This window comes from Jaculus jaculus, unplaced genomic scaffold (genome assembly GCF_020740685.1).
Source record: "Jaculus jaculus isolate mJacJac1 unplaced genomic scaffold, mJacJac1.mat.Y.cur mat_scaffold_50_1_766167_arrow_ctg1, whole genome shotgun sequence".
NCBI lineage: Eukaryota > Metazoa > Chordata > Mammalia > Rodentia > Dipodidae > Jaculus > Jaculus jaculus.
Window position 1 is genome coordinate 128586 of NW_025423502.1, and position 23035 is coordinate 151620.

The window sequence follows — 23035 nt, forward strand, 5'->3', positions numbered from 1 at the left end:
GTCCTAATAACAAGTTAAGGTTCAATAAGAATTATCATAAAAAAATTGGTTATAAAATGGGATTTAATACTCTGGTACAGATTGATTTTATTGGACCATTACCAAGATTTAAAAATAAATATACATACACTATAGTTGATGTTACCACAGGATTAACTATGACAAGACCAGGTAACCATCCAGACCAACAAACATACATCATGACCTTGTTAATGTGGTGTGCCCAATATGGACCACCACAAGTCATTCAATCCAACCAGGGATCACACTTTACAGGAACACTTACACAAAAAATAACAAAAAATTTAGGAATAATGTGGGACTTTCATAAAGCATACAATCCAACAAGTGCTGGAGCCATAAAACGTTTTAATGGATTGCTAAAAACACAATTAACACACAAAATAGGCGAACCATTAGAAAAAACACTACTATATTCTACATAAGAATTAAATCAGAGACCTAGATTAAACAGAGATAGCCCCTTACAAGAAGCCCTAAAATTACAACCATTTTTAAAATATCCGGTGGAGGAAAAGAGAAATTTAATAAGACCTCATCTCTGCCTCCACAAAAATCAAAAAAATAATCTAACGAACTGCATAGAACTTATAAAAGAATAAAAATACTTACTTTACCAATAAAATTATACAAACCCTTTGATAATATTACAAGCTCATCAGATAGACGACCGTATGACTCTGTAAACCCCAGTCCTGTGAGACAACTCTGGTATCCTAATCAAAGCGGATAACCAGTACATGACACCTTTCATGTTGATTACATTTCAGGTGTCAGGGGGTGGAATGTTATGAGCATGTAAGGACCAGCATATGGTCCAGGGCCAGTTTAGGATAAACAAGTTTGTTGTGAGAGTAAAAAATGCAAAGTCAAAGCTTGTAAGCAAAACTCTGTGTGCAGTGACGTAGTAGAGATTAGCAGATGTGTGTGTGTGAAACTATTACATAAGCATTGGAAGGTATAAAAACCCCAGCTGCTCAGCAACCATTGTCTCAGTCTCCCCGACACTATGACTGACTGAAAGGTTACTCAGCAGTCCTGACTGAGACCCCCCGCGAGACACGTCACCGATCCGAATTCATCAGCCCGACACTCTGTCCAAATGATCATCTGTAAGCCAGAGCATTAGCTTACGCCAGCGGACCAAGACTCGGCTTGGAGCGCAGCTCGAACCTCGCGTTGGTCAGGTCGTAAAATGTCACAGCTCGAACCTCGCGTTGGTCAGGTCGTAAAACGTCATAAAACGTCGCAACTCAAATCTCGCGTTGTCAGGTCGTATACATGTTAGACACGTTAGAAATATTCTTGTGTTAGTAATGTAGCGATGAATATACCTTGGTTATATATTATATTAGCTATAATATTATTTGTGATAGTTTGGACTTGCTTGTGCGTGACTTTCATCCCAGTAAACTCCTTTGCAAGTATACCAGTGTCTGAGTATCATGGGCCTTCGCCGGCGGAATCCTCTCAACCAATCATCTTTGAGAGTGCTCGCGACACTTCTTCCAAACTATAAGTTCCAGTCTTGGGGCCCTGGATTGGTTTCCCTTTTGAAGTTTGGTTCACCTGTCCCCATTCTTTCCTGCACTCCTGCACAAGAGCACACTGAGCAGGGCAGAGCTGCACCTGCTCCCAGAGCATTCCTGGCAGTGTGCATTGACCCAAACTCAAGCTCTAGCAGGATTCTGATAGGAAAGCTATCCGACGAGGATGCTTAAATAATGGCAATTAAAAGAAATGCCCTGCTCTTTCTGCTTCCTAGTCCATATTTTAGGAATGCGACCTTAGAAGGTGTGGTGATTTGAATAGATGGCCCCCAATATATTCATTCTTTATTGTTCTTAGTTTGCATCTGTAGCCACCTTGCTGGAGGCAAAGTCACTGTGTGATCTTAAGGTGTGGTGGTGGGTTTCAGATTTCAATCTAAAGATATGTAAAGTGTGCCTAGCTAGAGTTCCTGAAGTGTGCTGTGTGGCTTTTGATCTTTAGGCTTGTACTTCTCTCTCTCTGCTTGGTCCTGGGAAGGCAGGCCAACTTCTTCTGTCATTTATGGAACTTCCTCTGGATCTGTAAGCTTCAATAAATATCCCTTCCTCCTTAACTGTGCCTGGTCTGGAAGTTCATCTTAGCAAACCTTAAGCTGTCTGCTACAGAAGGTGTCCCAGGTCTTCCCCCCACCCACCTTCAGAAATAACTTCTTTGCTTCCATTTCTGTTTACATTCCATATATACATGGAGAAAATTAGAATGGAATATACCACAAAATGAAAATTCCTGACTTTTTAAAACACGAAAGTATATTTGTGGTTAAAGGGCATCCATCCTCAGCGGGAAGAATCAGTTTAAGGTGGGAAGCGTTCAATGCAGTTTATAGTTTCAGGGTGTACAGTCCATCATGGTGAGGAGAGGATGTCAGGAGGAAACAGCTGGTGTGTCACATCATTACATTGGCAGGGAGGAAGTAGAAAAAAAATCATCAGTGCCTGTGTTCAGTTGATTTCTCCTTTTTATACAGTCTAGGTCATGCCTGTGCATGGGATGTGACAGCTATATATATTTCTTTAATTAAAATATTTCATTTATTTGTTTCAGAGAGGGGGAGAGGAAGAGTCAGGTTGAGAGAGAAAGAATGGGTGCACCAGGACCACCAGCCACTGCAAACAATCTCCAGACACATGTATCACCCTGTGCTTCTTGCTTATGTGGCTACTGGGTCCTTGGGCTTTGCAGACAAGAATCAAGCCATCTCTCAGAACCTGGGATATGTATATTGAAGATGGGTCTTCCCACCTCAATGAACCACATCTATTTAATCCCTACCAAGTGACTCTAGGTCTTGTCAAGTCGACAATCAATATAAACCAACACTTCAATGCACTTTTGCTTTCTATGGTTTTCAGCTGGCAGTGTGCTTATTAGAATACAGCCACATTGTAAGTCAAAGATCATATGCTAACTTGGAGGCGGGGGGGGGGGGGAGAAGGCCACTGTGCTTCTGCTACCTAAGTGCAGTCTAGAGGACCTGCATCCATAAAGTGGGTGTGTCCTTATTGCTGAGCTGTCAGCACAAGAGGTCCCTAGAATAGCCGCCACAGCCTCCAGGAGCTGTCCATGAATACAGAATTCCAGGCCTCCCAGACGTGTTCACTCATGTATACCTTCCACCCAGGTCCCCAGGTAGCTCACTGTTTTTGTCTCCTGTGGAGGTATACCAACCAGCTTCTTCGTGATGCTGAGGGGGAAGGAGTACATGGCAATCTCAACTCATAATAATTTTAGGTCTGGTGAGATAGCTCAGCAGATAAGACACTTGCCTGCAAAGCCAAACAGCTGGGCTTCAAATCTGTAGTACCCTCTCAAAGCCAGATGCACACTGGTGTGTGTGTCTATAGTTTATTTGCAGTGGCTGAAGTCCCTGGCATGCACATTCTCTCTCTCTCTCTCTCTCCCTCTCTTCTCTCTTTCTCCGATTGCAAATAAATAAATAAAATTACTAAAATTAATAACAATTTCAATGTAAAGGAATAGCAAATAGATCTGGAGAGATGCATCAGTGGATCATGTGCTCACCAGGCAAAAATGAGTACCATAGTTCAAGTTACCAGAACCCACATAAGGTTAGATGCTATATTCTAAGCATCTGTAATACCAGACAGCATCGTCCCCAGGAAACACATGGGCCAGATAGCCTGCTAAACAACTGCAAACAGAAACCCTACATTGAGGTGACACTGAGGACTGAAATCCATGGTTGTCCTCTGACCTCCACATACACACCATGACACATGTGAACCTGCATTTACACACACACACACACATGCACACATGGAGGCAATGTTTTGATTGGTCGAGCATTTTTGTTTTGTTTAGTTTTTTGAGGTAGTGTCTCTCTCTATGCCAGACTGACAATGTAGTCTCAGGCTGACCTTGATGACACAGTGAGCCTCCTCCCTCTGATACCCAAATTCTGGGATTAAAGGTGTGTGCCAGCATGCCAGATGCACTAATGTGTTTTAAATCTGTTATATTATTGGGCTTCCATGGTGGGCAGTATTGTGACCTCAGATCTGGTTACCTTTCCTGGTATCTTTGTTGGGGGAGAGCCGAGGAAATATCATTGTCTTCAAATATTTCATTTAATTTATTTATTTAATCATGACATTATTATTATTATTATTATTACTATTATTAATTTATTTGTCTTCTGGCAGTTTTAGGGGTTGAATCCAGAGTCTTCTGTGGACATCCACCCTGATAGCCTGTTACTAATGATGATCAGTACAAAACATTTTGAGGGCTGGAGATTCAGCCCAATGGTAAAGCGCCTACCTCACATGTGTAAAGCCATTGGCATGACCCCCAGCGCGCGCTGTACTACACACACAGTATATGATATAATTAGGGCTGGAGAGATGGCTTAGCAGTTAAGACCAGGCTTGGTTTGATTCCCCAGTACCCATATAAGGCAGATGCACAAGGTGGTACATGTATCTAGAGTTTGTTTACAGTTACTGGGGTTCCTGACATGCCTATTCTTTCTTTCTCTCCCTTTCCTCATCTCTCATAAAGAAGTATATATATATATATATATATACACACACACACACATACATACACATATGTGCTATTATATTTTATATTAAATATCATCATACCTTACTATATGTAATAATATCCACTATAAATTGGTCTCTATGTATAAATAGTAATATCTTATATATGCATTACTATATATAGCAGTCTCCATGTTAGCATGTAAGCAGATACACAGTGTCCTAAAACAACACTTACAGAAGGAAGATAAACACATCAGGCGCAGGCTTAAACCTAACTGTGCTTTACACTCCCCACTCCACTATCTTCCTAGCACTCTCCAAGACTGAAGATGACTGTGGAAATCTAAAAAGGGGGGCTTGAGAGCTGAACTGTCCATAGTGGTGATAGTCATCTTTGCATTGTTATAGGGGCTTCCCTCCTTTCTTCCTCCACTCATTCCTCCCTCCCTCCCTTTCTTTCTTTCTTTCTTCCTTCCTTCCTCAAAAAACCAAAACAAAAAAAATAAATAAAGAATACAAATCAAATCAAATTCCCAAATCAACTTAAAATACCTAGGCTGATATTACTAAGATTTTCAACTTGCTTCATTTTGGCTTTTTTATTTGTGTATACGTGTATGATGTATGCATGTGTGTATAGGCAAGCAGGCATGTGCATGTGCACGTGGAGGTCAGAGGACAAGCTGAAGATGCTGGTCCTCTCGTTCCACCTGTGTTTATACAGGGGCTCTCCTGCTTGCTTCCTCCAACCCCAGACTAGCAGGACCACGTGCTTTAGGTTCCTCCTGACTCTGCCTCTTATTGCCCTAAGTTCAGTGAGATCACAGAAGCATCTGCCACTTGCACCTTTCTTTATGTGGGTGCTGGGGACCCACACTGGTCAGCAAACTTATGGCGTTATCTCCCTGGTTCCTTCCTTCTTGCTTCTTTCATGTTCCTCCTCCAACTTAAATGTAGAATAAGGAGAAAGAGTTCTAGGGACTGGAGTATAATCCAGCAATCAAGGCACTTGCCTGCAAAAGCCTAAAGACCCAGATTCCATTCCCTGTGACCAATATAAGCCAGATGCACAAGTTGGCACATGCATCTGGAATTTGTTTGCAGTGGCTAGATATCCTGGTGTGCCCATTTTCTCTCTGCATGTCTCTCAAGTAAATAATAAATTTTTCTTTTTTTAAATATTGAGGCCCAAATCTAGAAAGAAATAAAAAAGGCATCTGGGAAGGGATTCTCCAGGTCTTTTTTTTTCTCGATCCTACCCCACAATCTTGCTTTTAATAGCCAAAGAGAGCCCAAAGACAGAAACGTGGTTGAGATATTATGAGCAGTGGGAGGTTTCAATCACAATAGTAAATACTTGAGATAAATTTTCATTTTATTCATTTATTTTTAAGAGAATAAGAGAGAAGTGGGCATGGTGGTGCATGACTTTAATCCCCATACTCGGGAGGAAGAAGTAGGAGAATGGCTGTGAATTTGAGGCCACCCTGAGAATACAGAGTGAATTCCAGGTCAGCCTGCACTATAGTGAGACTCTACCTCAAAAAGATAGAGGGGGTAGATATTTATAGAGAAAAAAATGGGAACACCAGGGCCTCTAGCCACTGCAATCAAACTCTGGATGCATACACCACCTTCTGCATCTGGGTTACATAGGTCTGGGGAAATTGAACCTGGGTCCTTTGGCTTTTCAGGCAAGTGCCTTGACCTTTAGGCTATCTTTCCTTCTGAGGTAACTTTTCAACCTCTCAAGAGAAAGGGTAAGTCTGGATTAAAACTCTGACAATTTCAATCCAAAATCAATTGTCCTTGTTGGTGTTGACTTCTGTCACCACAGACACTATGTCAGACATGTGAAAAGGAGCAGTACCGCTCACCTCAAGCCCTGGAGTAAAAAGAAAGGAAGAGGTCTGGAGAGATGACTTAGTGGTTAATGTGCTTGCTTGCAAAGTCTGAAGACACAGGTTCAATTTCCCAGTACCCATGTAAGCCAGATGCACAAGGTGGTACATGTGTCTGAGTTTCATTGCAGTGGCTAGATCCCCAGGTGAACCCATTCTCTCTCTTTAACTATCTCTCTCTCTCTTTTGCATAAATAAATAAATAATTTTTTAAAGAGAGAGAGGAATTGACAACATTTCACAATCATCTCTAAAGACAGACTCTCCAGAACTCACTAAGTCCTTCCCTGTTAAAGATTCCACCATTGGGAAGCATTACTCTGGGGAAAGCCCTTTAAGACATTGGCCTTTGGGAATATTTGTGATCTAAGATATAGAACATGTCTTCATAGTTGAGGATTTTAGGGAGGTGTCATACAGATGGGGGAAAAATACAACCCATGTCAGGTAGGCCAGAACACCTTGCTGTCCATGTGGACTGTGTGTGTGTGTGTGAGAGAGAGAGAGGAAGGGAGAGAGAGAGAGAGAGAGAATCAGTGCAGTAGGGCCTGTTGCCACTGTAAATGAACTCCAGATACGTATGTGTGGGAGGATTGGTCCCAGGCCATCAGGTTCTCTGGGTAAGGGTGAGGGGAAGGTCTGTGAGCTTCAAAGTTTCTGCTTTATGATAGCTGCATCGTAGGTACCAGGAACCCCTGCATCTGCTCTCTGGGTATGTGTGGGGTGGGACACAGGTTCTGTGAGCTGCAAAGTCCCTGCTTCAGCACAGCTGCACACCAGTGGCCATGCAAAAGACACAGCTCTCACCTCAAAGGGGATTAGGGATTGTTTAGTCTAGGGCCAAATATGAGTGACAGTGGTCCAGGAACACATATTTAGGTTACCCATATTCCATGTTCAAATGTGTTAATAGTTTCATGAAGTTTTTATAGTTTCATAAATCAAGTCATAAGTCAAGGTGCTTTTCAAATACATTGTTTGACCACCAAGTAGGAGGATTTTTAGCAAAGCATGGAAATCTCCACCATGGGCTTCGGATGCTACGTGAAGACATTTTTATTCCTTGGGTTGGTCAAAGCTGGTGGTCTGTCAGTACACACAGCTGCACCTCAGGTCTCAGGAGCTGCTGTATCTGCTCTCTGAGTGTTTGGAGTTGCACAAGCTGTATTAGCTGCAAACTCCCTGTTTCAGTATAGGTCCACCTCACTCATCTTCTGCCAGCCCCCCTCCCTTCCTGACCAGTGGATGGCTCCGGCCTCCCCCGCCTCACAGGCAAGTGGAACTTTCCATGACGTCACAGTGCTGCGGCTCAACCAGAACACGCTTAGGGAAACAGTCAACTTTAAAACGGCGGGAGCGCGGAGTTCTTTCTCCTGAACCTCTTCAGCAGCTCGGCGGGGCGGAGGAGGCAGCGGTGGCGTGTCTGAGGCCAAGGAAAGCACTCAGCAAACTGTAAAGTGAAAGGCAGACGGCGTGAGCAGTGCGGAGGAATCCTTCGGGATGGCAGAGGAGGCGGCCATGGCGGGTCTGTGCGGGAGCGAGAGCGTGAGCGCTCCGCAGCAGGTAGGGGGATCGCGCTGGGCTGAGGGGCCGCTGGGCTGCCCCGGAGGCTCCGTGAGGAACCCGGGGATGGGCTGGCCTCGGCTCTCACCCAGTTCCAGAGCTCCACCCTGGAACATGAATCATTCCACACAGACCACACACACGCACACATACTCATGCCTTCCTCCCGCCCTCCCCCCCCCCCAAGAAAATCTGGGTGTGGTGCACTCCTGTAACCCCAGTGGGAGGGTGAGGTAGGAGTGTTAAGGGTTGAGGGCAAGTCTAGATAACATAGAGACCCTGTCTCAAAACACAAGACCAAAAAGAAAAAGAGAGTGGGAGATAAAGGGAAGAAGGAAAGGAAAGAGGAAAGTGAGAGAGGGAGAAAAAATGGATAAAGGAAATTGGGGGAAAAAAGGAGCAAAGGAAGGATTGAAAACAGGGAGAAAGGGTGAAGAATAGAGGGAAGGAATGAAGGTGGGAAGGAAAAAGAGGGGAAAGGGAGAAGGAAGGAAAGAAAAAGAGTGGCAAGAGGAGAATAGAAGGAAGGAAGGAAAAGGGAGAAAAATGGAAAGAAAAGAAGGAAGGTGGGAGTGAAGGAAAGAAAGAAGGTGGGCAAGAGGAATGGAAGGAATGAGGCAGACTGGGAGAGAAAGAAGGAACAGAGAAACAAAGGGAAATGGAAGGTGAGAAAGGGAGCATGAAAGAAGGAAGAGTAAGGGAAGCAGGTCAGGGCTGCAGAACCGAGGCCTGAGTGCAATCAATCCCTGTAGGTTGACCATAGTGTTGTCAGGCACACACAGTGGGCATGTGGGATCTTCTGGCCAGGAGTCACCTTGTCCCATGAGGCCTCCTTCTCACAGGAGAACTGCATCTGCTCTATTGGTAGGTGGAATGAAAGATCCCTGTGAGCTGAAAAATCCCTTCTTCAGTACAGCTGCATCCCACTCACTTCTGCAGGCCACCTTCCAGTTGGGAATTGTGGATGCATCTTCCCCCTCATGCCTGGGCAGGAGGAACAGCCCTGATGTCACAATGTTGCAGATCTTCCAGAACATTGGGCAAATTTTAACCTTAAGGTGGGGAGGGGCAAATGGTGTGGAGGTGGCAGCAGAGTTCATTTTCCTGGGCCTCTATTTGGTGAGAGGATGGTGGAGGAGGCAAGGATGGTGATCTGCTTTTAAGTCAGATCTCTCAGCATCAGGTAGGAGGGTCACACCAGGTAGAGGGGCCATGTGAGCTTCCCAGTGGCACTGTAAGAACCCCTGATGGTTCGCCAGGCCACAGTCCAAAGCCAGCTCCTGTGTGCCACCCACGAATTTATTCACCTCTCCATGCCAATTTTGTAATCACCGTGTGATGTGCTTACAGACACTGTCTTCATTTTCCTGTGTATATGGCCAGAAAGTAAAAATCAGTACTGTTAGATACTAAATGCTAGAAGGAAAAGCAAGAAGGAGAATAAGTGAAGCCTTGGCTTTACTAGCCTCTGGCCTTAACTCAAAAATTGAAGTTTTGGGTGTGAGAAATGAATATCCAATACTACTGAGTGTGATTAAGAATTTTGGGAATGTCGTAAGTTTAATAAGCTCACTCTAGTGTGGAATACATCACTCCAAGCCTTTCTGGCTTTTAAAGTTTGTGTTGAGTAATCTGCTGTGATCCTGATGGGCTTGCCTTTGTAGATAACTTGGTTTTTCTCTCTAACTGCTTTCAATATTTTTCTTTGGTTTGTGTGTTTGGTACATTGATAATGGTAATATGACAAGGACAGGTTCTTTCCAGGTTTTGTCTGGTTGGTGTTCTAAAGGATTCCTGGATGTGTATTGGCCCCTCTTTCCCAGTTTGGCGGAAGGTTTCTTCTATGATTTTGTAGAAGACACCTACTATGTCTTTGGGGTGAAATTCTTCTCCTACTATACCCTGAATTCTTATGTTTGATCTTTTCATAATGTCCCGAATATCTTGAAATTCCCATTCATACTCTCCTATTAGTTTGTCTTTCTCTTTGTTGGATTTTATTAGATATGCCACCTGGTCTTCTAGCTTAGAAATTCTGTCCTCTCCTTCATCCATTCTACTGGTGAGATTTCCTACAGTTTTTTATTTCATTAACTTTTTTTCTTGATTATTTCTATTTCCTTATTTATGTCTTGTATTGACCTCTTTATTTCATTAAATTGGTGTCCTATGTCTTCTTTGATTCCTTTAATTTCTTCTTTAATTCCTTTGATTTCTTCTTTGAGTTCTATGAGCATGTTTATAATCATTCTTTTGAAATCTTTCTCAGGCATTTCCTCTAACTCATTCTCACTGGAGGTCAGTTCTGATGCATTAATACTCTTTGGTAGGTTTATATTGTCTTGATTTTTGATGTTTCTTATCTTGTATATATTTCATCATGGATTACTTTAATGCTTGAATTTTCTAGTTAGCTACAGTATTATTAGATGTATCAATCAATCTCATGTTATATCTCTTCAGGGTAGGAGCTTAAGTTGCTAGGTGTGGCTCTCCATACTCTCAGAGTACCTACAAGAATGACCCTAGGTGTTGGGTTTGCCTGCTATGAGAGTATACAAGTAGGCTAAGTGGAACAAAACACAGGCAGATTGTAAAATTTAGCTAAAGAATGTACACTTTCAATGAAAAATAGCACAAGAGTATTTATGCAAGAGTAGGTATAATGACAACCAGATACTCTGTCAACAAGGTTAAGATACCTGGTCTGCACAGAGTTCCAAATTAGCTTGTGACCAAGTGAGACCCTTCCCTAGTGTACAACAGAAGAGGAAACCAAGCCACTATAAATCAAGAAGCAACAAATAACAAGCCCAAAATATAGAATTGCACATCTGTCCATCCATCAGATTTAAATATAATTTATCCTGATATGGAAGGTGCAATTCGCACTTCCAGTTCAGGCCTGTATACCAAGCTTATTTGGTGGGCACTGACCTGGTGTAATTCCAGTTACCTTTTGGGATGATTTGGTCTAAGTTATGCTGCACTCCTGCTTGGGTCCCTCTTTGGTGCAATGTGGGCTCAGGTAGGCTGGCTGGGTCATTGGATCACTGCTCTGGTCACCCATGCTGGGTGCTGGGATGTCCTGCTGGTCTCTGGTGCTTGCTGGTGCTTGTGCTGGCGGTGGGGGAGGAGAGGTTGTTGATGGTGGCTCTAGGTCTCTTGCTGGTCTATGTGATCCTCTACCTTGTGATCTGCTCCTCTGTTGTTCACTGTTGTTCTCCCTTCAGATTTCTTGAGTTTGCGAATAGCTCTGGTATGAGTGGAAAATCCCCTCACCTGGCTTTTCCTTCTACTCCAGCTGAGCCTGGCAGCTGTGGCCACGTAGACCTGGTGCTGCTGCTGCTGCTGGAGCTGCTTCTGCCTGTCTTTGTGGACTTGGAATGCTCTCAATCTCTCCTACTTCTCTGCTGCCAGTGGTAATTTCTTACACACCTCACTTTTTAGTAGAATAGGTTTTTTAAAAAATTATTTATTTATTTATTTGAGAGCGACAGACACAGAGAGAAAGAAAGATAGAGGGAGAGAGAGAATGGGTGCACCAGGGCTTCCAGCCTCTGCAAACGGACTCCAGACACGTGCGCCCCCTTGTGCATCTGGCTAACGTGGGACCTTGGGAACCGAGCCTCGAACCAGGGTCCTTAGGCTTCACAGGCAAGTGCTTAACCATTAAGCCATCTCTCCAGCCCTAGAATAGTGGCTTTGCTGTTTTTATTGGGGGGGGGGGTGGCTTTTTCTCCCCTAGGCTACTTTGGTGTGGTTCCTATGCCGCCATCTGAACCAGAAGTTGTGATTTCTTGATTATATCCATTTTGAGAAAAGTGGGATGGAATTCTCAGAATTGTTTTAGTTACATTTCCCTATTAATAAATATATTGCACATGGGCTGGAGAGATGGCTTAGCGGTTAAGTGCTTGCCTGTGAAGCCTAAGGACCCCGGTTCGAGGCTCGGTTCCCCAGGTCCCACGTTAGCCAGAGGCACAAGGGGGCGCACACATCTGGAGTTCGTTTGCAGAGGCTGGAAGCCCTGGCGCGCCCATCCTCTCTCTCTCCCTCTATCTGTCTTTCTCTCTGTGTCTGTTGCTCTCAAGTAAATAAATAAATAATTTTAAAAAAATATGTTGCACATGTTTTATTTAGATATTCATTGGCTTTTATTTTTATTTTTCTAAAAGAATGTTTAATTTTTTGCAAGAAGAGAGAAAGAGAGGGGCGGGGAGAAATATGCATGTTAGGTCCTCTACTACAAACAAATTCCAGATGCATATGACACTGTGCATTTTGGTTTAGAAGGGCATTGGGGAGTTGAATGCAGATCATTGGGCTTTAAAGCTTGACAAGCAAGCAAGCTCCTTTTGACTGCAGTGCCATTTCTCTATGCCATGTGTTATATTTTAGCTGGATTATTTGTAGTATCTACAACTATATGCTACTATTCCCCTTATTTCATGTTCTATCCATCAATAATATTACAGCAAGTGTGTGCAAACACTGAATGTTTGGCTTGGTTTTAAAAAGTTGGCTTTAACATTTTGTTGTATGAAAATTATATGGTTTAATCACATTTTCTGTACTAACTGTAGCTAGCTTTCCATAACTGAAGAATATCTCCCTAGCAACAATTCAGGTAAAGTTCCGCTGTGCTTCTTTCACAGAGGAGGGTCCATCTTCAGGATCTTCATTGCACTTTGGGAATGAGGGGAACATCAAATCCAAGACCTCAAATATCCAACTCCTGGCATTAGTTTCCCTTCCTCTTCCTGATGACCTACAACTTTGGCCTTTCTTGGTTTTCCTTGTGGACAGGGTTGCTGCTGGGGTTGAATACTTTTCATTGAGTGACAGAGATCAGAGGAGAAGGCTTTGGATACTCAGGGACAGAGGAATGAGGCATGCCCCCTAAACCTTCCTAGGAAACATGGCCTACCTTTTCTCTCTGTGTTCCTTTGCCTCTGGATGTTTTTCCCTCTGTCTTTTCCCTGTTTCCTTTTATTTATTTATTTATTTTTTTTTTTTTTCAGGCAGTTTCTCACTGTATAGGCAAGAATGTCCTGGAACCAACTATGTAGCCCAGGCTTGCCTAAAGCTTGCAGCAATCCTCTGCCTCTTGCCTTCCAAGTACTGAGATTTACACATATGAGCCCCGACCTCCAGCTACCTGACACTTTTCCCCCTTGTGGTAGTTTGATTCAGGTGTCCCCCATAAACTTAGGTGTTCTGAATGCTAGGTTCCCAGCTGATGGACATTTGGGACCTAATGCCTCCTGGAAATAGTGTATTGTGGCAGGCAGGCTTATGAGTTATAGCTAGTTTCCCCTTGCCACTGTTTTGCATAGTCTTCTCTTCCTGTTCTCCACCTGATGTTGGCAATCATAGAGGTTCCCCTCAAGCCTGTAAGCCAAAATAAACCTTTTTGCTTTCTCAAAAGCTGTTCTTGGTCAGGTGATTTCTGTCAGCAATGTGAACCTGACTACAAGAGTAAAGTTGGTACCAGACAAGTGGGATTGCTGCTACACACCTGACTGTGTCTTTGGCCTTTTGAAGCTGATTTTCAAGAGGAATGTGGAAGGCTTTGAAACATTGGCCTAAGAGACACGTTGGAGTACTGTAATATCAGCTTGATGGAATATTCTTGTCAGAGTGGGGACCTGGCAACCTGGTGGTGGGGCAGGGAGAGGAGCCTGGTGATTGTGTGGTCTTGGAGGCAGGTAGCTGGCAGTAGGATAGGATGGTGCTGACTCAAAGGGGATGGAATGGGAGGATGAGACAGTGTGGGCCCAGTGTGGACCTGGTGTTATGGAAAAGGTGACACGGACCTGGTGATGTAGTCCTGCACCTGGTGGCAGGAACTCGGTGGCACCCCAGTGATGTGGATCCAATAGCATTTACCCAGTGACGATATTGCAGACCCAGGGACAGAAACCAACTGTTGTGGACCCAGTGGAATGGACCCTGTGGCGCAGCCCCAATGGTGCAGACCCAGTGACACAGTCCCATTGGCTATGTTGAGGCTGCAGGGGTTTGGAGGATGGTATGGCAGTCTTGGTAGTGGCAAAAGAGAGGACAGCCATGGGAGGGAGGTAAGAATGAAAGCCAGTTGGCACAGGGAAATGAGAGATGTGCCTGGCCTGGAATCTTTGAACCTGTAGATAATGCAGGAGCAAAATTGTATATGGTGTGGGGGCTGGTGCAATGGCTAGGTCAGCTGCTTGAAGGGTTTGGGGGACTGGTTGGCTACTTGAGGGTCTGTGAATCAGTGGATTTCCTGCTGTACCCCTGCACCCACCCACTGGAGGTCTGCTACGACCTGTTGACCCTAAAACCCTACAGATCTTGCCTATTATTTCTTGAGAACACATTCCTAATGGTTACTTGAATGAGCTTTTCTGTAACTTTGACTGTGGTTATGCTTTATGGGTAATTTCTTTGAAATGCTCATATCCTCTCTCTTTCTCTCTCTCTCTCTCTCTCTCTCTCTCTCTCTCTCTCTCTCTCACTCTCTCTCTCTCTCAGTGTGTGTGTGTCAGCACAGATGTGGCTCTTCACTTTCCATCTGGTTGGAGGCAGGATTTCCTTTCACCTCTGTGACTGCCAAATTATCTGGCCGGCAAGCATTTGAGAGATTCTCTTGTGCATGCCTCACATTTTGTGTAGTCACACTGTGATTACAGACATTAGCTGCAGCATCTGGCTTTTTCCTTGGGCTCTAAGGATCCAACATCAGTTACTCACCCCTGTCCCCTTCTTTCACACCTGGTTTTATCATGTAACATCAAACTTTTTCCTGCCTCAGCCTACTATGTTCTTTCCTATAGGCATGCACATTCGCTCAAATTCTTGTAAGCATCTTTTACTAGTATTTTGAATATATATTCCTCCCTCTTTTTTTTAACCTCACAATTTCTTGTGGGTACTTGAGTTTTTTATTTCATACGTGGCAGTATCTACGGACTCCAATTCTAAGCTGGGAATGTAGATCTGTAACAGAGAGCTTTCCAGGTATGTATGAAGTCCTGTGTTCAATCCTTATCAAAAAGGAAAGAAAAATATATTGATATTGCCTGTTACATTCATGTATTATTTTAATTTATATATGTTTCATATTTTTTGAGATTAATTTCTAATTTTTTCAGATTTTTTGTTTCATCAAGGGTATTCCTTTAAGTAATAGTTGTGGGGGTGGGAGGGGCTTGAGTAGGCACACCTGTGTTTTTGGCAACTCCAAAGGAAATGGAAACCCAGATACATGTGCCACTTTTTGTATGGGGGTGAAGATTTGAGCCTTGGCCAGTAGGCTTTGCAGGCATGTGCCTTTAACCACTGAGCCATCTCCCTAGCACCTTCATTATGAGGCTTCTTTAGTAAAATTGTCTTTTTCTACAAGCATGTGGTGTTTCATAGTGCAGTAACAGTACAGTTTGGTCCTTTTACCTTGTGTGCTATGGATACATTAGCAGTTTTACCCACTGTAGGTTTTGAAATTTTCTCATAATCTCTTTTCACTGCTCATGGTCCCCATTCTAGTTTGGTGTCTTATACAAATACCACATACATCCAGACATGTACACAGGTACAAAGAATAAAAGCTAGGATCCATATATGGGCAAGCATATGCATTGTTAGTTCTTTGAGTCTGAGTTACATCACTTTATATGAAAAGTTCCAGGGCTGGAGAGATGGCTTAGTGGTTAAGCACTTGCCTGTGAAGCCTAAGGACCCCAGTTCAAGGCTCCATTCCCCAGGACGCACATTAGCCAGATGCACAAGGGGACGCACGTGTCTGGAGTTCATTTGCAGTGGCTGGAGGCCCTGGCGTGCCCATTCTCTTTACATCTGCCTCTTTCTCTCTCTGTCTGTTGCTCTCAAATAAATAAATAATATTAAAAAAAAGAAAAGTTCCAGATGAACACATTTTTCTGTCTTCTTTACTTTACCTATTTTTAATTTTTATATTTCTCTTTTTTTTTTTTGGTTTTTCGAGGTAGGGTCTCACTCTGGTCCAGGCTGACCTGGAATTAACTCTGTCATCTCAGGGTGGCCTTGAACTCACAGTGATCCTCCTACCTCTGCCTCCCGAGTGCTGGGATTAAAGGCGTACGCCACCATGCCCGGCTTTAAAATCTTAGTTTTAATTATAGGCAAATAATCTTCAAAACCACGTCAAAGTAAATATACACATAATAATAATCCCAATATCCAAGAGGCTAAGGAAGAGATTAGCATGTTCAAGGGCATCCTGGGCTACAGAGCAAGACCTTGTTTTTAAATAACAACAACAGTAAGCATGTAAAAATACTATCTGTTACCAGCATAATAAGAATGGGGAAGTCATAGCATCAAACCAGAAGAGGGACTAGTTGGAAAGAAGGAATTCAGTGGACAGGGAATTTGGGAGGGGAAAAAGAGAGTATTGGTGTGGATTATGGTCATGGTCTTTTGTTTATATTTATGGAAGTTGTTAACAAAAAGTTAAAACATTATTTTTTTTAGACAAATACATAGAAACATTGCGGTATGGTCCCTAGCACAGTTAAAATGTAGAAGATTGATATTAAGGACTTGCATGGATGTGTACTAGTCTAACTTCCCAGATACTGGGGGGAGTGTAAAATGGTAAAGCCAGTTTGGAAAAGTTTACAGTTCATTGAAACATAAACTTAGTTTGTGACCCAGAAATAACATTTATAGGTATTCATGCAAATATGGAAGCCCTTCCAAAAAATGTATCTCCACACTAACACCCGGAAGTGTTTTGTTTATAGCATATTCCGCAAAGAGAAGGCAACACAAATATCCAAGAACCTGGTTTACCACCTCTTGCTCCCAGGTCCTTTGCTGTTTTGTTCTCAGAGGGAAGGCCAAACAAGAACCAGTCAGGGTCTCTAGGTCTAAATGAGATCATGGGCAGTAAAAAGAGCCAGCTCCTTATAGAGGTATCAATGTGGATAACTCTTTTAAAAAATCACTTTTCTGTCCTTTTTAAAATTTTTTTTAATTTTTAATTTTTAATTTTTAATTAACATTTTCCATGATTATAAAAAAAAAATCCCATGGTAATTCCCTCCCTCCCCCCTGACACTTTCCCCTTTGAAATTCCATTCTCCATCATATTGCCTCCCCGTCTCAATCATTGTACTTACATATATACAATATCAACCTATTAAGTACTCTCCTCCCTTCTTTTCTCTTCCATTTATTTCTCCTTTTTAACTTACTGGCCTCTGCTACTAAGTATTTTCATTCTCACGCAGAAGCCCAATTATCTGTAGGTAGGATCCACATATGAAAGAGAACATGTAGCACTTAGCTTTCTGGGCCTGGGTTACCTCAGTATAATCCTTTCTAGGTCATTCCATTTTTCTGCAAATTTCATAACTTCATTTTTCTTTACTGCTGAGTAGAACTCCATTGTATAAATGTGCCACATCTTCATTATTCACTCATCAGTTGAGGGACATCTAGGCTGGTTCCATTTCCCAGCTATTATAAATTGAGCAGCAATAAACATGGTTGAGCACTTACTTCTAAGGAAATGAGATGAGTCCTTTGGATATATGCCTAGGAGTGCTATAGCTGGGTCATATGGTAGATCAATCTTTAGCTGTTTTAGGCACCTCCACACTGATTTCCACAGTGGCTGGACCAGATTGCATTCCCACCAGCAGTGTAGAAGGGTTCCTCTCTTTCCACATCCCCATTAACATTTATGATCATTTTTTTTCATGATGGTGGCCAATCTGACAGGAGTGAGATGGAATATAGCATTTCCCTGATGACTAGTGACGTGGAACATTTTAGATGCTTATATGCCATTTTTATTTCTTCCTTTGAGAATGCTCTATTTAGCTCGATAGTCCATTTTTTGATTGGCTTGTTTTGTTCCTTATTATTTAACTTTTTTTTTTTTTTTTTTTTTTTTTGGTTTTTCGAGGTAGGGTCTCACTCTAGCCCAGGCTGACCTGGAATTCACTATGGAGTCTCAGGCTGATTTTCTCCAATGAGTATTTTGGGCATTTTTATTGAATATCAGGTGGCTATAGCTACTTGGGCTTACATCTGGGTCCTCTATTCTGTTCCACTGATCTACATGTCTGTTTTTGTGCCAGTATCATGCTGTTTTTGTTACTATGGCTCTGTAGTATAGGTTAAAATCAGGTATGGTGATACCACCAGCCTTATATTTGTTGCTCAGTAATATTTTAGATATTCGAGGTTTTTTTGTGATTCCAGATGAATTTTGGGATTGTTTTTTCTATTTCCATGAAGAATGCTTTTGGAATTTTGATAGAGATTGCATTAAATGTGTAGATTGCTTTAGGTAAGATTGCTATTTTCACAATATTGATTCTTCCAATATAGGAACAGGGGATGTTTTTCCACTTTCTAGTGTCTTCTGCAATTTCTCATTTGAGTGTTTTAAAGTTCTCATTGTAGAGATTCTTTACTTCCTTGGTTAGGTTTATTCCAAGGTACTTTATTATTATTATTTTTTTTTTTTGATGCAATTGTGAACGGGAGTGATTCTCTGATTTCATCCTCTGTGTGTTTGTTGTTAGCATATATGAAGGCCACTGATTTCTGTGTATTTATTTTGTATCCTGCTACATTGCTGTAGGTTTTGATCAGCTCTAACAGTTTGTTAGTAGAGTCTTTAGGGTCCTTTATGTATAGAATCATGTCATCTGCAAATAATGATAACTTGATCTCTTCCATTCCAATTTGTATCCCTTTTATGTGTGTCTCTTGCCTTATTGCTATGGCTAAGACTTCCAAAACTATATTAAATAAAAGTGGGGAGAGTGGACACCCTTATCTTGTTCCTGATTTTAGTGGAAAAGCTTCCAGTTTTTCCCTGTTTAGTAATATGTTAGCTGTAGGCTTATCATAAATAGCTTTTATTATATTGAGTTATGTTCCCTCTATTCCCTGTTTCTGTAGGACTTTTATCATGTAGGGATGTTAGATTTTGTCAAATGCTTTCGCTGTGTCCAATGAGATGATCAAGTGATTTTTGTCCTTCAACCCGTTTATATAATGTATTACATTTATAGATTTGCCTATATTGACCCATCCATGCATCTCTGGGATAAAGCCTACTTGGTCAGGGTGAATGATCTTTTTGATATACTCTCGTGTTCTGTTTGCCAATATTTTGTTGAGAATATTTTCATCTATGTTCATGAGGGAGATTGGTCTGTAATTTTCTTTTTTTGTTCTATCTTTGCCTGGTTTTGGTATCAGTGTGATGCTGGCCTTATAGAAGGAGTTTGGTAGAATTCCTTCTTTTCCTGTTTCTTGGAAAAGCTTAAGAAGCAATGGTGTTAGCTCTTCCTTAAAGGTCTGGTAAAATTCAGCAGTGAATCCATCTGGGCCTGGGCTTTTTTTTAGTTGGGAGATTATTGATAACTGTTTGGATATCTATGTTTGTTATAGGTCTATTTAAGTGATCAATCTCATTTTGATTTAATTTAGGTAGGTCATATAAATCAAGGAAATCATCCATTTCTCTCAGATTTTCATACTTTGTGGAGTATATGCTTTTATAGTATATCCCTATGATTTTTTGAAATTGTCTGGAATCTGTTGTGATGTTACCTTGTTCATCTCTGATTTTTATTAATTTGTGTCTCTTCTCTCTTTCTTTTGGTCAGATTTGCTAAAAGTTTATCAATGTTGTTTACCCTTTCAAAGAACCAACTCTTTGTTTCATTAATTCTTTGGATTGTTTTCTTTTGTTTCTATTTCATTAATTTCTGCCCTAATCTTTATTATTTCTTCCCGTCTACTGATTTTTGGTTTGCCTTGTACTTCTTTTTCCAAGGCTTTAAGGTGAAGCATTAGGTCATTTACTTGTGACCTTTCTAATTTCTTAATATAGGCACTTAAGGCTATAAATTTACCTCTTAGAACTACCTTCATTGTGTCCCAGAGATTTTGGTATGTTGTGTTCTCATTATCATTTGACTCTAGGAATTTTTTGATTTCCTTCTTGATTTCTTTATTGACCCATTCATCATTTAGTAGTGTATTGTTTAGTTTCCATGATTTTGTGTATGCTCTATAGCCTTTCTTGCTACAGATTTGTAGTTTAATTCCATTGTGGTCAGATAGAATGCAAGGAATTATTTCAGTATTCCTGAATTTGTTAAGATTTGCTTTGTGTCCTAATATATGGTCTATTTTAGAGAATGTTCCATGTGCTGCTGAAAAGAATGTATATTCTGCAGCCTTTGGATGAAATGTCCTGTATGTATCTGTTAGGTCCATTCCTTCTATGACCTCATTTAGTCCAGATGCCTCTCTGTTTATTTTTTCCCAGGATGACCTGTTAATTGAGAGTGGGGTGTTAAAGTCACCCACTACCACTGTGTTTGGTTTTATCTGTGACCTTAGTTCTAATAGTGTTTGTTTGATGAATTTGGGAGCCCCCATGTTAGGTGCATATGTGTTTAGGATTGTAATGTCCTCCTGTTGAAATGTGCTCTTAATCAATATAAAGTGACCTTCCTTATCTTTCTTGACTAACGCTGGACTAAAGTCTACCTTGTCAGATATTAGGATAGCAACCCCTGCTTGTTTTCTAGGCCCATTTGCTTGAAACACCATCTTCCAACCTTTCTCCCTAAGATAATGTCTATCCTTTGTAGAAAGGTGAGTTTCTTGGAGACAACAAATTGTAGGATCTTGCTTTTTAACCCAGTCTGCAAACCTATGTCTTTTTGTTGGGGCATTGAGGCCGTTGATATTAAGAGATATTATTGAAAAGTGTGTATTTATATTTGCCTTTTTTTTTTTTTTTTTTTTTTGGTGTGTTTCCAGTTCTACCTGTGCTCTTTTAACAAGTATTTGAGTACTGCTTGTATTTTCTAGGTTCCTTATATGTGTGCTTTTCCTTTTCTTCAGCATGGAGGATTCTATCAAGTATTTTCTGTACAGCTGGTTTTGTCTTCAAATACTCCTTTAACCTGCTTTTGTCATTGAATGTCCTTATTTCTCCGTCTATTTGAATGGATAACTTTGCAGGATAAAGTAACCTTGGTTGACAGTTGTTATCTTTCAGAACTTGGAATATATCACTCCAAGCCCTTCTGGCTTTAAAAGTTTGTGTTGAATAATCTGCTGTAATCCTGATGGGTTTACTTTTGTAGGTGACTTGATTTTTCTCTCTAACTGGTTTCAATATTTTTTCTTTGGTGTGTGTGTTTGTAAGTTTGATTATAATATGGTGAGGAGAGGTTCTTTCCAGGTTTTGTCTGGCTGGGGTTCTAAAGGCTTCCTGTATCTGTATTGGCGCCTCTTTCCCAATTGGGGGCAAATTTCCTTCTATGATTTTGTTGAAGATACCTACTATGCCTTTGGAGTGGAATTCTTCTCCTTCTACTACGTCCTGAATTCTAATATTTGATCTTTTCATAGTCTCCCGAATATCCTGAAATTCCCACTCATACTTTTCTATAAGTTTGTCTTTCTCTTTGTTGGCCTGTATTAGATCTGCCACCTGGTCTTCTAGTTTAGATATTCTGTCCTCTCCTTCATCCATTCTACTGGTGAGATTTTCTACAGAGTTTTTTAGTTCATTAACTGCGTTCTTCATTGCTAGTAATTTTGACTGGTTTTTCTTTATTATTTCTATTTCCTTATTTATGTCTTGTATTGCCCTCTTTATTTCATGAAATTGGTGTCCTGCATCTTCTTTGATTGCTTTGATTTCCTCTTTGAGTTCCTCTTTGACTCCTTTCATTTGTTCTCTGACTTCTTTGAACATATTTACAATCATTCTTTAGAAATCTTTCTCAAGCATTTCCTCTAACTTGTTGTCACTAGAGGTCATTTCTGATTCATTAATACTTTTAGGTGGATTTATATCATCTTGCTTTTTAGTGTTTCTTGTGTTATAATGTATATATTTTTGCATCTTGGATTAAGTTAATGCTTGGATTTTCTAGCTAGCTGGGTATTCTTAGCTGTATCAATTGGTTTGATGTTATATATTTTCAGGGTAGGAGCTTAAGGTGTGAGATGTGGCTCTTAAGACTCTGAGAGTATCTACAAAGATGCTCCTATGGGTTGAGTTTCCCTGCTATGGGAGTATTCAAGTAGGCTAGTGGAATAAAATACAGGTAGATGCTAAAAGTTAACTAAACAGTGTACCCATTCAGTCAAAACCAGCCCCATGTATGTATGCCAGAGTAGTTATTATAACAACCAGATCCTCTATCAACATAGAGGTTAAGATTTCTGGTCTGTTGAATGATCCAAGTCAGTTTGTGACCAAGTGAGACCCTTCCCTGGTGCAAATCCAGTTACCTTGGATGAGTTTGGTCTCAGTCAAGTTGCTTCCTGGGTCGTCGGGCTGCTGTTGTGATTTCTGGAGCTGGGCACTGGCTATTCCTGTGGGGCAAGCCAATCCTAGCAACTGTGGCCCTGCAGATGAGCACCTCCGCTGCGGGAACTGCTGCTGTGAAAGCTGCCTCTGCTGGGTCTGTCAGCAGCTGAAGCTTCTGCTGCTGGGTCGGCTGTTGTTGCCACTCCTGGGTCTGCTGCTGCTTGGGCCGCTGTTACCTGTGCCGGAGCTGCCTATGTTGCTGTCGAACTCTGCTCCTGCTTGTGTCCCGCTGTCAGCTCAGGTTGGTGTGGATGGGTCCCGGGACCGCTGCTCTGTTTGCCGGAGCTGGGCTCAGGCAGTGGGTGAGGGGAGGGAGCCGCAGCTGCTGTGGTTCTCTCGCTGCTCCACGTGTGCTTCTACCTTGTGGTCTGCTCCTCCGTTGCTCACTGCCGCTCTCCCTTCACGTTTCCTGAGTTGCGGAGAGCACGGTGTGAGGGGAAGCTCCTGCACCTGGCTTTTCCTGGGGCTGGAGCCGAGCCTGGTGGCTTTCTGGTGTGCTGCTGTCGTGGCAGTTGGTCGAGCTGCCGGGGCTGCTTTTGCCGGCCTGTGCGGGCTCTGGATACTCTGGATCTCTCCTACTTCTCCGCTGCTGCTTCAATTTC

General features: G+C 41.9%; 1 protein-coding gene across 1 annotated transcript in view; it reads left to right on the forward strand.

The window, feature by feature from the left end:
* The first annotated feature begins 7850 nt into the window (after positions 1-7850).
* LOC123457447 (zinc finger protein 420-like) overlaps positions 7851-23035 on the forward strand; it is a 127973-nt gene continuing 112788 nt past the window's right edge. The window contains exon 1 of the mRNA XM_045141352.1: positions 7851-8044. Within this exon, the coding sequence (XP_044997287.1) occupies positions 7982-8044 (63 nt within the window). The 5' untranslated portion in view covers positions 7851-7981. The remainder of the gene's footprint in view (positions 8045-23035) is intronic.